The following is a 15,012-nucleotide window of genomic DNA, read 5'->3' on the forward strand; positions in this document are numbered from 1 at the left end:
TTATTATTTACTTCTAATTTTTTTAAATAATAAAAGGTACTTGTACTCAAATAACCCAGTATATCATATTTATTGTTTAAACACCGATTTTTAGACGATTCATTGTTAGATATAATAGGTAATTGTGTAGGACAGAAGACAATATTAATTACAATGTATTCTCATTCTACATCGCTACAATTCATTACAATGTATTCTTCATTTAAGCTTAAAATTATAAAATATTATTGTAAACATCCGGTGAACTTCACCAAAAAAAGTTTTTTTTTTTTTAATTACGTACTTGTTGCTCCTATTTAAGTAGGAGTAAAGATTTATTAGGCTATTGAGATACCGATATCGCGTGGAAACAGTATTTTAAGTTAGCTATGCTTGTTTAGAAACGTTAGAACACCGAAATTGGACAATTAGAACAATGTACCATTGCTAAAATATTCGAATGACGTATTAACTGTGTTTATTTGCGATTGGTCAGATTTCGAATTACGTTGTTAAGCGATCGTAAGATAGATTTTAACGGAGACCCTTTTTAACTAAATAACAGTTATCGAGATTACGTCACAATGATTCGTATTAAGTTTCTGTAAAAATAATTAAAATTAAGAGATTCTTGTGGAGTTATTACAGGATAATTACAAGATCCTGTATTTTGTATAATAATATCATTTTATAACTGAAATAATCATTCCCTACATCTACTACGATTCAAACACTTAAATTTCAAAATAAGAATTGTATAATTAGTTAAAATTGCTGAAGGGCGTTAAAGGGTTTTAACGCAACAGAATTAGAATATATAACAAGTACTGTACATTAAGTCATATTTACCTCATCTTAATTCTTAATTAATTACGTAACTAGCATTTAAATATTTAAGCTGTAGAATTATCCTATATATAAAATTATAGCGTGAATTTTTAACAAGAATTTTAAGTTACCTAGCAATTATCTTAAAGCATCAGTTGCGTCATTAATTTAATATCGCTCACAATATATCTTAATATAAGTAAATATCAGGTTCAGTTAGCGATCTCGAACCCGTCTGGAAGCGCTCTACCCATTTTCGACGGTTCATTAAACATCAAACGTAACGTTCGGTAAGTGAGTACAAATTTATACACGATATATGGTCAATATTCGGGCGAAACATTTTTTAATGTAATTTTTTTGGCACTAGAACTAGTTTCACTCCCGTTAATCGTGTTTTCTAGTCACAGCTTCGCATCTAATGGTTACTAACCCAAGCAGGTGGATTCAGGCCATTCACTCACACAATAACTGGTTATTTGGGAAAGTACCCCCATTTCCTTTTAATTTTCACGCCGAAAAAAACCCACACTCGAAATATATTTTATAATTTTTCAAAGACAATTTGAAGGATTATCGCGTAAAATAATTGGCGGCGAAATTAAATTCCGTGTTTTAATTATCGAATCGGTAGGGAATAAATTAGTAACGCCGATTATAAACGGCAGGAGGCGCTCCCCTCGATCGGAGCGGTGGACTCGCCCCGTGGTACCAAACTGTAACTCACTCAGTAGGTCAGTTGGCAGCGCACTCTTCTCGGGGATGACGGGAGAGTGAGTGGAGAAGCATCGAATCCAGTTCGCTGGAAGCATGAGTCCCACGCCTATGACACCTTACGTTGTGGACGGTGAGGAGGGGAAGAAGACGCCGACCGGAGTCTCCTCCGATCCAGAAAACATTATGATCAGCGTCGACGACGAAACTAAAGAAGGAACCGATCAAGAAATCAATGACGACGACACCAAAAACGCGGGCGACGATGATAAGTTATGTCTATTGAACGGCGGCATCAAGAATGGAAGGCCGGCAATTTATAAAAGGTATATTTTTTTATTTAATTTCTAATTAAAATATATCAGAAAAATCGAACAGTTAAAGTAAAATCGATGGCTAATACAAAAAAAAAAAAAAAATTGCGTAGTGGCGCTTTAGGCATAATGTTTGTTTCGGTTGCCATGTCAACCGCGGATTATCGTCTGCTGTTAAGAGAGATATTTAAAAAAATTTCAAATATTTTTAATTGTTTTTAAAAATGTAATTTCGTGTCGGTAATTCGAATCGATTTATCTCGACGTCGTCGTTTGTTTTTAATATTTTAATTCCGCTCGGCGGTGACGAACACGTGATATCGATTCGAAATGACAGCAGACGAGACTGCAGTCTGACGTCACCATGCAGCAGTCACGTGGAGCGTAATCGACAATTAAACATTTATTTTTTTACTTTCGAATTCGCCGAACACGTGTAATATCGACCGACTGTTAAATTATTCGGATCGAATGAAAGCTGGGGGATTTAAAGGGGAATTTTTTTAGATCGAAATGAACTTAAAACCTCTCTTATCAAAAAAAACTAGTTTTTATAAACACTTATCATTAGAAGCATAACTAAACGTATTTTAATTATTTCACACGCGATTACAGAGCCTGGTAAACGAGGCGAGACGAAAATAAGGAATTTCAATGGTTAGAATTTGTGCATAATCACGAATTTAGGAGTAAATGGGACGAACGAATAATGAAAAATAAAGAATGGTTTCGAGTTGATTTGTTTGTTATCGAGCGAAACTTCCGGGAAAGTTTATATGACAGGAATTCTGAAATACTTGCACCAGTTGAACACTTACAGGTACGAGTCAAGGACGATGCGTGTATGGCTCGTCTATTGTGCCTATTTTATGTCCGTCGCAGTTCTGAACAAATAGTATAAAGGTATAATAAAAAGTTAAATGGAGAAATCTGCGCTTTTTTCTCTCTCTCTTTCTGTTCTAAAATTTCCTTTGGTGTGAATGAAAAGTGCGAAGAGTATTATGCACTCGAATGGCTGGATATCGGCCAAGTACGCCGTTGTTTTTTTTATTATTATTTATTTATTAAAAGAACTGTTCGAAGAAATCATCCTAGAGTTAATCATCTAATATTTTAATGGGTGATAATTTTATGACAAATCCCTTTAGAACAATCGTTCGCACGCGCCCATTTTAAAGGTCATCTGATCGATCGAAGTTTCTGACGCTGCAGTAAATATTCGAAAAATAGAATAGGTAGCGGCGCATATTGTTAGAGAGAAAGAAAGAAAAAAATATATATATAGAATTTAAGAATCCAAGGTTACATCTAATTATGTTATTGAAAGGTTGTAATAAAAAGTATAAATTATATTTCTCTTTACAGATGATAAGATTTAATGTACTACAATTACACTTAAGTCTGTATAATATCAGATGACAAAACGTAATTTATACGTCGGGTTAGATTACCTTCTACGTATTTTAAAGGGAAGAGAAGGGTTCGGTTAGGCTTTCTCTCAAGCCTTCTAAGATTAATAAGCAGCAGAATTTACAGGAGAAATTTAAAGAAATGAATTTGATAAAATCAGTTAGTGTCTCGCTATATTAAGTTAAATGTTTACGGTTTTACGGCAGTAATTTGGGGGGGGGGAGAAATATATGTATATAAAATGGAATCGTAATTAGACTTCAACGTTTGGGAAATGTCGTAAATGGCCGTGGCTTGTGCAATAAAAACTCAAAAAGACTTAAAGCTTTACATATTTTAAAATGGCAGATAAGAAAATCATTAATTCATAAGGGAGATCGTGTAAAACGGAGTAAAAATTCGCAGCCGACTTTTATTTCGGCACGGTCAAAGACGGGAGCCAAAACTCGATGAATATTTAATAGAATAATTTTTCAGAATTTATGTAAAATATGGCCAAAGGGGGGAATAAAAATTTTAGCTCGGAAGATGGATGTTCTCGATTTGCCAACCAATTACAAGTCACTATAAATACTTTTCTGAAGTTGTTTGGCCTTATTTCAGATTTCTTACAAGTTTAAAATTAGAATTGTCGTTTGCACGCTTTAAATTATTAGGAGCCAAAAACAACACTTAATAAACATTTTCGCGTAGACATACAAATTGTTATAAAAATGGCGAGGGAGGGAGGGGGTAAACAAAAACAAATAGATGTTTTTGTACGAGAGACGTCACTTATACAAAAGTAGCTTATTTGTTTCTCTCCACAGAGTATCGTTTGGTAATTCGATGGTGCAAACAATGGTGATCGAAAGTCAAGAGGATTTACCGTTTCCGGATAAGAACCCGTGAGTTATCATTTTATAAGTAGAATAGCTACTAACACGGACTAATCAAATGTTAAATATAGGAGACTCTTACATAATGCCCTCTCCTAAATGGAGATTTTTAATGGTGTTAATGGGTTATACGTTACGTTAGAGACGATTATATATAGTTTGACATTATTTAGAATGTTCGGTAGTGAAGTATCGTAGTACACGAATAGCTACGAAAAGATCGAGTTTATCGAGGGCCCTCTTTCCCTCTCGAACCACCCTTTTCCGAAGTTTAACCCCCCGAGATAAGCCCCGGAGTCCTAGATTCGTTGTTTTAGAAACATCTTGTCAGCTGCCGGTGAGTGTATTTCTGTCAGCTTGCCAGTTAAAACGTTGTCGTTAGCAACAGCCACAAATATCTTCCGAACACAAGAAAGGGTTGAGGTCGTTCTCCTGACTCAAGTATAATTACTGTATAGTTCACTGTACTTCTTATATTATGACGTCAGCAGTCGAATCTTTCAGAATTTTCCAAGAAGTTTCTCTAAATTACTTTCTCCCTTTTACAAAATGTTCGTTAATTAAAATGGGAGAGCGGTTACGTGGCATAATCGTGAGAAATAAGAAATGTTTCCAGCGAACAATAGCATCCACGTACATCACATAAAGAAGTTTACGTAAATACGATAATCGTGTCTCCCTTCTCTGCAAATAATTAAGTGTAGCTTCTTGGGGGCAGATTTCTGTAGTGTTTGTTTGTTTTCCCTCCCTTCAAAAATGTCATCACTCGTGTTCTTTCTCGTATTGGTTCCTGCAGGTTTCCTCGATTCATCTATCAACGTCACGTAAGCACGCAGTCAAAATTCGAGACTAGTACGCTATTGTTTTTGCTTCTAGCGTTACCTGCATCGCCAGCTGTCACTTAACCGTAAAATATAATAACTATCCGGATTTTAAAACCATTATTTTTATCAATTTTTTCATTACAAGTCAGGTGAACGAGCCCCTGTTTATTATTATTTCGATGGCGTTTTCCGCCGTTCTACTCCAGCGATCCGCAGATAAACGACTGGAAAAATATGTCGATTCTTGATTAAATCACTTAAATATTAATGTTTTGGATGATATGTTTTGTTACCAAAAATATTTACGGCAGAAAAGAATTTCTAAGGAAAGTAGACTAACGACTGTAGTTACGGCGCAAATGTAGCGTGACCAATTCCGGGACGTTCTCTCTCGACAATTAAGGTATTATTATTATTTAAATTTTATAAAAAAATCGTGTAAATCGCTTAATTTAAAAATACATATGCATAAAGGCTTCGCTAGACCGATGACGTCCTTTCGATCGTTAAAAAACGTCACGCCGGTAACCAGTCGTTAAGTTAACCCGTGCCTCCATCTGGTAGTCGAAAGTAGAACCATTGTTAAAAATACGACGGAAGCCGTTTTAGTTAATTTTAATTTTCGTTACTTTAATACAGGCGATTTAAATAATAATTTTCTTTTAATTAAACTAAAATTAAACTCGGAGGTCGAGTTTAATTAATCGAGAAGGACGAGCTTAGGGGAGGGCGAAAATTAAATTTTGTTTATTTTTTTGGTCTACGTTCGTTCCAAATTTGGAAAATTTTGCCGGGGTATAAACGGGAAAACGGATAAGTTACGCAATTTATTTTAAGTTTTACGTAACCAGCGATACGGCAATTAATTATAACGTTTTAAGATTAAATTTTTCCGTCTGTGCCGTGCAACCTTGGGTTTTCTTAACCTTCAACGCGGTGCGAAATGGATTCGAAGTTCAACCCATTCCAGATGCTCACGAGATTTTATAGGTGCAAATATGTCGCTGTCGCTCTCCTCTGGCCATTAACTGGCGTATTGTCTAATGGAAGCAGCGTAGCGTAGTTATATCGGAAATCCCTACAAAAACTAGTTTATATAAAGAAAAATGACAACTAAACTGGTTACGTTTTCGCTTCTAGAAACGTACGAAGAAAAACAAAAACAAAAATTTCCCAATTAGTTCCAGTTCCGGGTTGTTTTCGCTAATAAAAATTTATTTAAAACTTACTCCATTATTACGTAACAATTACAAAAGCAGAATTTTAATCGGAGATTTACAACAACACAACACACGAAATTTTCTATAAACATTCTAGAAATATGCCTTTGTTGTATGACAAACGATCCGACGGAATCTAATATTGGACGTAATATAGTGGGCTAACGACTCCAGATGCCATTGACACCGCTTAGTAGGATACGGGCCTTCATTTAGATCGCAAAACACGGGTATTACGAACGGCCACTGCTTAGATCGGAACCACGTTAATCCCTCGTGACGATCTCCCCGTTACGACATTTACAAAAGGGGGGCTATTTTAACAAGCGAATAACTTCGATAAGAAACTGGTTTTAAGTGTTCGACTAATTAGACATCGTTAGACGTCGGTTTCGATGGCTTTTCCGTTTTCTAATAGCCCAGAACGGCCATTACAAAAGATTAGTCAAATAGGATGTTGTGTGGACGACGCCCCAATTATTATTATTATTATTATTGTCGCCGCGTAAGGACGTCGTCTTATCTCCCCCCATCTTTTATTGTCTATCCGTTTAAAAATATAACAAGACGTATCGGAGCGAAATTGCCTAAATTCCGATCGGATTTTTGGCCCTGAGCAGACAGCGTAAAAAATCTCATATTTTAAACCAGAAATCGAACCCAGAATCTCCCGCTAATATTGATATTTCGTAGGCGATTCTAGCCGGGCGCCGATGCGGAAAAAGTCTAAATAATACGCGACTGTACAAACGTTACGTAGGCAGTTTGAACGCTAGAAGTACTTGGGGGTGGGAAGATTACGCAAGGACGTTTCGGGCACGCCCGGCTATTCTTAACCGCTACGTCACGTTTTTGTCTGTGGGTGGCAATTTATGTCCGACTTGTACGTGGCTAAATATTAATTCCTACGTCGCAAACCGGCTCCGTCGTCTAGCGCATTAAGCGGGATGACGTAAGTGCCCGAAAAAAAATGACCGGGGGGAATCACCGGTTGGAGAGTTTCCCCAACTGCCGAACGGGGAAAGTTCGTAGTCCTAAAATTAATTTTTCGGCCGGGGGGAGTTACGGCGGATGGCGTTTCACTGCCAAGGTCGTTCAACCTTTCCTCCGACTATTTTCGATCGAAGCAACGACCCACTAACACACATTCGCCCAACGATAGTAAATATACCACGCGCGCGCTTTCGTTCCCATTCTCCGAAAAAATAAACAAATCGCTATCCGTTCGAACTTGTTTTTCTTTTTTTGGATCGCTTCTTTCCTCCGTCGCGTCGCTTCGCGCGAGAGGTGGGCGACGTTCCTCGCGTCGTCGAGCGTAGGCGAGGCATTAAGTTTTTAAAAGAAAGAGACCGGGATTGGTCGTTGGGGAATTACCGGTCGACAAAAACGGGAGTTCGCGAGTCGCAGGGATTCATCGGACGGCATTCGAGCGACCGAAAAGGTATTTTTCTGGTTTCCGAACGTTGTCATATCGAGGTATTTTCGTTTCGCGGAGTTAACGGGGTTGTCGGATTCCGCAGACGAAAGGAATTCGTCCGGGGAGAGAGGCGTTACGTAATTTAAAAAAATCGCGCGGGGTACCATCCGGGGAATGCGCTATTTATATCGTTTGGGAGCGTTAAAAAGAAGAGCGAGCGGATGTTTTTCGGGGCTTCCGGCCGCCGAAACGACCGGTGCGCCTTACTCTCGTTCAAAGAAGGCAGAAGACGAGATTCCGAGGAGATATCCGCACCCGGCAGTTTCCGCAGCGCGAAATAATTAGTGGACGGACGATCTTCTCGAATAGGTAAACGAGTCCCTCTCGAACGGGAGGGCTTTTTTTTCATTTCTAAATTCGCGCTCCTCCTCTTCTCCGAGAGTTACGCGGCTTTCGTAATCTGGCGATTGCGGAGCGCCCGATTATTTCATCCTGGAAGGCTGCCAGACGCGGACGTAAGCGCTTAGACGCGACGCGAGAAGCGAGAAGTCGCTCACTCGGCGACACACTTACGTAGATGGTAACGTACCACCTTCGACCTCTTTGCCTTCGTTTTCTATTAACGGAACGAGGGGCTATTGTTCGCCTACGGTCCGTCGTCCGTCCGTTTTCCGTATCGGCGACGTCATCGCTCTTTCCACTCCAACGTCGGTGCGTCGAACCCGGAGCGAAACTAGAACGACGACAGCGACCATTCCGCTTCTAGAGGAATGTCGCAAAAGCCAGGTTAAGGTCGTTTCCACCGAAGGGGAGGTTAGTTGTTTTTTACTTTTTTGTTTTGTTTCCTCGGTCCATCTCGAAGAGTTCCGCTAGACCGATCGCCGAGGTAATCCGCGTTTCGACTGGCTTCGCTCGGACGCGCGCGCGTTCGGCGCCGCGGGAGGGGGAAAGTCACGCCGAAACGTCGTCGCGGGCGGCGTGCCTATAAAGTACGCGGTAGAAAGCGAGTACGAAGGAAAATCTAGCTGCGACGGGGAGATAAACGGAAGGAGGGCGCCGTTCCCGTTCCGAAAGCGCCAGAAGTGAGGAAAAAACGCGCGCATTCCAGAGGCCGTAGGAGGGACGAGCGACTAGTTTTTTCCCGCGCTCCGGTACCGGTTCGACGTATCCCATGCTGCTTCGCTGCCGGCGACGATTACGTCAGGTGGTTAGTCAGTCGGCGGGAGAAGTGGCGTCGACGAAGCCGGACGGCAAACGATGAAGTCCGTCGAAGATCCTCTGCAGAGCCCGTAAGTAGATGGGCGGGCCCCCAGGAGGAGCCCCGCTGTCGGGTCCCTGGGCCCTGCCGGGGCGCCGCCTCCGGCTGGGAGTCGACCGGGCGAAAACAGCTGACTTCGACCGGGCCGCGAGAGAAGACGCGACCAAACTTTTCCTGTCGCTCCGACCTCGGACTTTTTTTACGGCGTTCGGACACGCATACTAATTTGAAAGCTTTCCAAATGCGCCATTTTAGAAGCTAAGAGAAGATCCGTCCTTACGTAACGCCCGGTAGACCACGTGGTGACCTTGAAGCGCCAATGTCGCTTCCAAAATAAACGACGTGTTTTTTTAGCCGGAGTTTGTCGTCTGTTTCTATTTGAGTGGCGGGTGGCGCGGATACCTTACGCGACGCCGCGACGACGGCCGATTCTGGCCGCCATTATCAACGGCCGTGGATTTTCGACCGGAAGCGCGCGTCGCATCGTCTCCCCTCGGCCGAACCGCGGGAAGAGTTTCCCCCGCCCCGGAAAGCCGCCGAGTTGGAAGACGGTTCGGATGCGAAGGGAAAGGCCACGGATCCGCAACCGCCGCGTCCGACTGCGGGCCGGCACGCCACCGTTTTTACGGACGGTGGCGTCGCGACGCATCGGCATTTAACTCGGCCGCCGAGCGGCGGTGGCGCGACCGGGGACTGGTTTGTGGGCCACCGGGTCGCGCGCTTTTCCTCCTCCCGGGTCCGCCCGAGAGAAAACGGGATTTTAAAGTGGCGCCACCCGAAATTTTCGAAATTTCCACCGGCAGTTAATCCCGTTAAACCCGAGTATTAACCGGAATTCTCGACACGGCAGAATAATCTCATTCTAAGGACTAAAAAGCCTTTATTCCGAGGGCATCGACCCGGTGTTTAATACGTTTTCGGCGCGGTGGGCCACGAGGGATTTTAGTCAGCGCGATTAATTCTGGAGGTCTCTCCTCTTAACGGAGAGGTCGTCCCTCTCTTCCGACTCGAATCGGGGGTGCGGCGCGGCGCGGAGTAAGTCCGGTCGGCGGGCTCTTAATTCTCCGGCCATTTCCTGCCGTTCTAATTAGACACGTTTTAAGTAGTTAAACGGCAAATTATCCAATTTTCATCCTTCCGAGAAGACCCTCCCCCGTACCACCGCCTCCCCGCTTACCGCTCCGAAAACCCCGAGCCGCGGTTCCCACCCGGAAACCGGTCGGGCGAGCGTCGGACCGTCCACTTCCGGCATCTCGGGTAGAAAACCGATAAATCAGGGGAGAGACGCCTGGAAAACCTCCAAACTCCGTGTTTACGTTTATAAAATATGTCGAGCGGCAAGTTATAGATACGAAATGCCGACCTCGGCGTTTGTTTATTACCAAAGGCGTTCGGAAATACCCGACCCACATCCCTCCTTTCGTTTATTGCTCTCGAGTCCGTCGGTCCGTGGAGACCCGGCCGGGGGTGGAAGCGGAAGTCACGGTTTTCCCGGGCCTCCGGTATTAACTTTGTCATTTCTTTTCCCGCAGAGACGAATCGAGTCTGAAGCCACCGGCTAAAGTGCGCGTGACCTTCTACGAATGCCAAAAGCCTCATTTCGTATCCACGCCGGAATCGGGAGACGTACCCGTCGACTTGGTTAACGGAACGCCGGTCGTCATGTCTTCGAACGCCTACCCGCATCGCGCCAGGTAAGAAGTGAGCCGCCGCGTCGCGAGCTTGTCGCTAAGTCTGCCGGGAGCTGAACACTTTGTCGTTTCTTCCCACCGTCTAGCACGGACAGCGGCGTGGACAACCCGTTCCGACCGGACGGAGAACTGAGCAAAGAGGCGGAGACCATCGTCAACATGATCAAGGAGGGGAAGCCCATAGCCGAGGAACCGGCGGCCACGCGGCATCCGGCCAACGGAACTCTGGGATCGTCGCACAAGCCATCCGCGAACGGAACGGCCAAACCGGGAGTGGTGGAAGTTCAGCACGGTTTGGTGGTTCCGCCGTCCGACGGTTCGCAGGTGGAACAGGTGACCATCAAGAAGAAACCCAAATGCCGTTGTTGCGTCATACAGTAGCCGGTGGGGGAGGGCCGGAGGGACGCGTCGTTACGGAAATTCTTTTTTTGCTCAGTCTTCACACTCGATTTCTGACCACTTCGAAGCTGAATTTGTGCCTTTTACGAAAGGGGATAGACGACGCGTCTTTGGCGTCGTGTCGGAGGAGGATGCGCGCAGGACCATTTCCGAAATCGTTAACGTAAAAATCGCTTTGTGTATGGTGGCGGCCGAGACTGCTGGCGCCCTCCGGGGTGCCGGCCTTCTCTCCCGCCCGAGTATACATATACATACATACATTATATACATACACGTACGCGATACATTACATATATATATACATAAAAAGCCTATCTAGTTAGTCGATGAGATGAAGCTTTGATCGTTTGTCGACACCGTTAAATTTAACGTGCGTTTGTTTTGCGGATGTATAGCCCCTTGGATATTATTATTATTGTTATATATACATATCTGTAATAACGAAGCACCGCACGCGGACGTCTTCCTCCCCGTCTTCACACCCGCTGCGTAAACGAAATCGTGTATATTTTGGGATGCGTCGGGGCAGGATCTTCTCTCCGCCACCTTCCTGACCAACGTTAAATTCACCGACGCGACGTCGCGTGGCACCCATCAGCACGAGACGCGATATCGCGCTCGACTCTGACAATTCGCGAATTGGCCGTGTCGTTCGTTGTTGTTGTTATTATTATTATTTATTGTTAAAAATATTTTATATAAAAAATCCGAATCGATCGGCGAGATAATTCCTATCTACTGAACGAGGAAAAAATTTTAGATCCTAATTTCCGAACTGAAATTGTCGAGAGCGATATTTTCAACCCCCAAAGCACAGTGTCGCGGCCACCGAGCGATACGGGAAACGAAGCTCGCGCACGTTTTCTTAAAGTTTCGTCGCCGCGACGGAGACCATCCATTTAAATTCTAATCGATTAAAAAAAACAAACCCCGCCTTTCCCGGTTTAATTTCGTAACATCCGGAGAAGATCGGTATCGACGTTAGGCGAAAAAAAACGGCAGGAAGGGAACATCCCGTCTTCCATCGGGAAGATTTTGCTTCGGAATGTGTGCAAAGTTTGGTATTCTTTGTAATATTACGTTTCGTGTACATTATCGTATCTGTTATGTTTGTAATTAGACGATTCAAATTAAAGAACACACCAAAAATCAGTGCAGTTTTCTACTCACTTCAAAAAAACACTCTGTCGCTAACGCCGTTGGTTAGATTAAACGAAATTCTATCGGACAATCGAGCGTGACGTTCGAAATTTTCTACTTGCGCGCTCGGTGTTTTCGTTAGACTTTTTTTGGAATAAACATCCGTCCGGACTATCGCGTGTGGTCCGGAATGATAAAAAGCAGCTGCCGCTGGACCGAATTTCGTTTGATCGATTTAAACCCCCCAAAGCACATTCCCGTCGCGTTAACTACCGAAGTTTAGTATTATTTAGTCGAGCGGAAAATACCAGAAAAGTGTTTTTTTTAATTCTACTTTTTTTTTTCTGAACTTCCGGATGGGACTTATTCTCTCGATTAAATGCGAGAGAATAAAATTGATGGTAACAGTTGTTAACTCGAACAAGAATGTACACTTAACGGATAGAAGTGTCCGTAACAATGTAAATTAATAACAATTACTCGGAACGGAGGCGGTTCTGTCCGGTTCCATTTCCGATTTTAAATGTCGAATCCGTTGGACGTTTGCGGATCGAAACGACTAAGAAATTAGAAATTTGATGGCGGAAGTCGACGGTTCCAACCCTCGACCGATACGTTACGCTGTAGATCGTTTAATTTAATTTAAATCTACGTACCGCACGTTACGGCGTAAGGTCGATTCTCCGAGTCGCGACTTTAACGAACACGGCATTTTACTGACAGAGTATTTATTTATTTTTTTGGTTCGTACCGTAACGACCTTAGTCACGTATCCGACAATAAAACCATTTCCGGACGAATAAGAATTCATTCGAGCATTTTTTAAATTTCTTTTTATTACTTAACGGTAAACAAACAACTTACCTGCTAATGAACTGAACCCGTGACATATTTTTGTAACCGGTCACCGGATACTGTTCATTTGATTCTCGTGTATAAACGCGCGTAGGAAATAACATCTCGAAAAAGTATCGGGTTCGTCGCTAATTCGTTACGGGAAGAAACCGATCGCAAACTGTATCTGGAGTAATTTTACGTTAACGGAAGATGTATTATGACCTCACACTTCGCTGCTGGTGCAAAGATCAATTGTACTTTAAACAAAATAGCTACCTCTCGAATAATTCCTCGATTTACCTATTCTGTAGCTAATTTTTGTGTGAGCATTTACGAAATAATATATAAAACTTTTAACCCGCTAGTTTATATTCAAAGTAACGTGGCGCTCGTATTTAAATCCGAATTTAATAAATATTCCATAAAAAGTAATATAAACTTCTTAACAGAATAGATTTCTAGAACACACCACGTTACAACCAACAAATCTCCTCTTCTATTGGTTAATAATCCTATCTACAATTATTTAAATTCCTCGATTATTGGTTATTTTGAAAAAAATGCCTCCTTATACGTCAGAAACGACGACGGCGCCTCGCGTGTCGGCTAAAGTAAACACAGCAGTTGTTTAATTTTTAAAATTTTATTTATTGATTGGCCTTTCTCCTTTTACGTCATCGCCATGAAGATTTGCCAAACGAATCGGTATTAAAAATGTTTAAATTTAACCGAATTAAAGCCGAATATTTAAGCACGATATATAATGGTGAATAATGTTTTGCGCATTGCAAACAAGAAACTTATCAATGAATATGAATATTTATATTTATCATAAAATGCAATTCACATGGATATCATAATTAAGACACGATCCGGGTCTTTGGTGTTGCATAGAAGTATCTTAAATTAACAAATAAAAAAAATCCTTTCCGCATAGGCAATAATTTACATATTTCCGAATTTACTTAATAAATTCTCTCTAATGTAATAATATAGGAACTTTAACTAAAAAATTAAATACTTTAAATAAATTCACTATTAAAATCACTGAAGTTTTGATAGATGGGAACACTCAAATGATGTAAAATCAATTAACCACAGTGAAATCTATTCAAATTATAGTTAACAGGTTTAACATGCTACAATACTGTAAACAATACTAATATCACTTAACATGTTTTGCTTCTGAGCTTCTCATTTATAATGCACACTTCATTTTTCAGCTCTCAAAAGGTCAAAAAGGGTGCACATTAAAACTGAATAAATATATCACTACCACCTTTCCAAAGGAGACTTTTAGCAACACTTTGTGAAAATAGTGATAAACAAAAATAGTGGCTTTTAGTTGAAATTGTGACTGATTAGGAATCAGTCACAGTCCTAATCCTTCAATCACTATAAATTGTAAGTATTACTGAAGTGTAAGCCGATTCTACATACCATTTGCTTGGCTTCGAAACTGTGTTGCAATTGAACACCATCTCTATAATCTCATTTCCAAAAGAAATTGACTGCTAGCTAGTGTGATCCCGATGGTTTACGAGCCAAATTTTTAGAGATTTGTAACTATTGAATTAGTTTTTCAAGAGCTTAATGTAAACATCCACCAACAAGAAAAACTAGTAAATAATATCAGCTTGGATGTCACCTTGGTTGTCAACATGTACATGGAAAAGTTGACAGATTGCTGCAAAAGACTATCGGTCCATTATGAAACAACGTGGCAAAAATTGCAAGGGATTGCACACCAGCGACTTGGAATGTAAACAACAGACTCATCTCCCACGCTAATGACATAAAAGCACGGGCAATCAAAAGCGCAACATAATTCATCTCAGAAAGTTATGTCTTAGTATCCATCTTGGTCTCCCAGAATAACAGTAGAAGACATCCAGGACTTGATCAATCTTTCTATGGAAGTAGGGTGTCACATACAGCTCTCCAAGTCCATTGAGAGGTATTTGCTAGCTCAAATTGGGAACTCTATCTCTGTGATACATAGAAATTAGGCATGCGATATAGCGTAGAGACTAGTTGCCAGTCTTGGTGAATATTATATTTTGTAATCGCTATTTAACCACATGTAACCTTTGAACTTGTATC

The 15,012-nt window shown here is 41.7% G+C and overlaps 1 protein-coding gene across 2 annotated transcripts; it reads left to right on the forward strand.

Annotated features, from left to right (window-relative positions):
• The first annotated feature begins 1,467 nt into the window (after positions 1-1,467).
• Positions 1,468-12,084, forward strand: LOC111635282. Of its 2 annotated transcripts, XM_023380204.1 has the most exons (4): positions 1,468-1,847; positions 4,055-4,132; positions 10,375-10,536; positions 10,620-12,084. In XM_023380204.1, exons 1-4 carry the CDS (start codon positions 1,618-1,620, stop codon positions 10,912-10,914), a joined length of 765 nt encoding a protein of 254 aa, XP_023235972.1. In that variant the 5' UTR covers positions 1,468-1,617; the 3' UTR covers positions 10,915-12,084. The 2 variants fall into 2 exon arrangements, with proteins under 2 accessions (XP_023235972.1, XP_023235973.1); XM_023380205.1 differs by lacking the exon at positions 4,055-4,132 and having other exon boundaries at positions 1,471-1,847.
• The last annotated feature ends 2,928 nt before the right edge of the window (positions 12,085-15,012 follow it).

This window comes from Centruroides sculpturatus, unplaced genomic scaffold (genome assembly GCF_000671375.1).
Source record: "Centruroides sculpturatus isolate CEXI.00-Female unplaced genomic scaffold, Cexi_2.0 scaffold898, whole genome shotgun sequence".
NCBI classification, from domain to species: Eukaryota; Metazoa; Arthropoda; class Arachnida; order Scorpiones; family Buthidae; genus Centruroides; species Centruroides sculpturatus.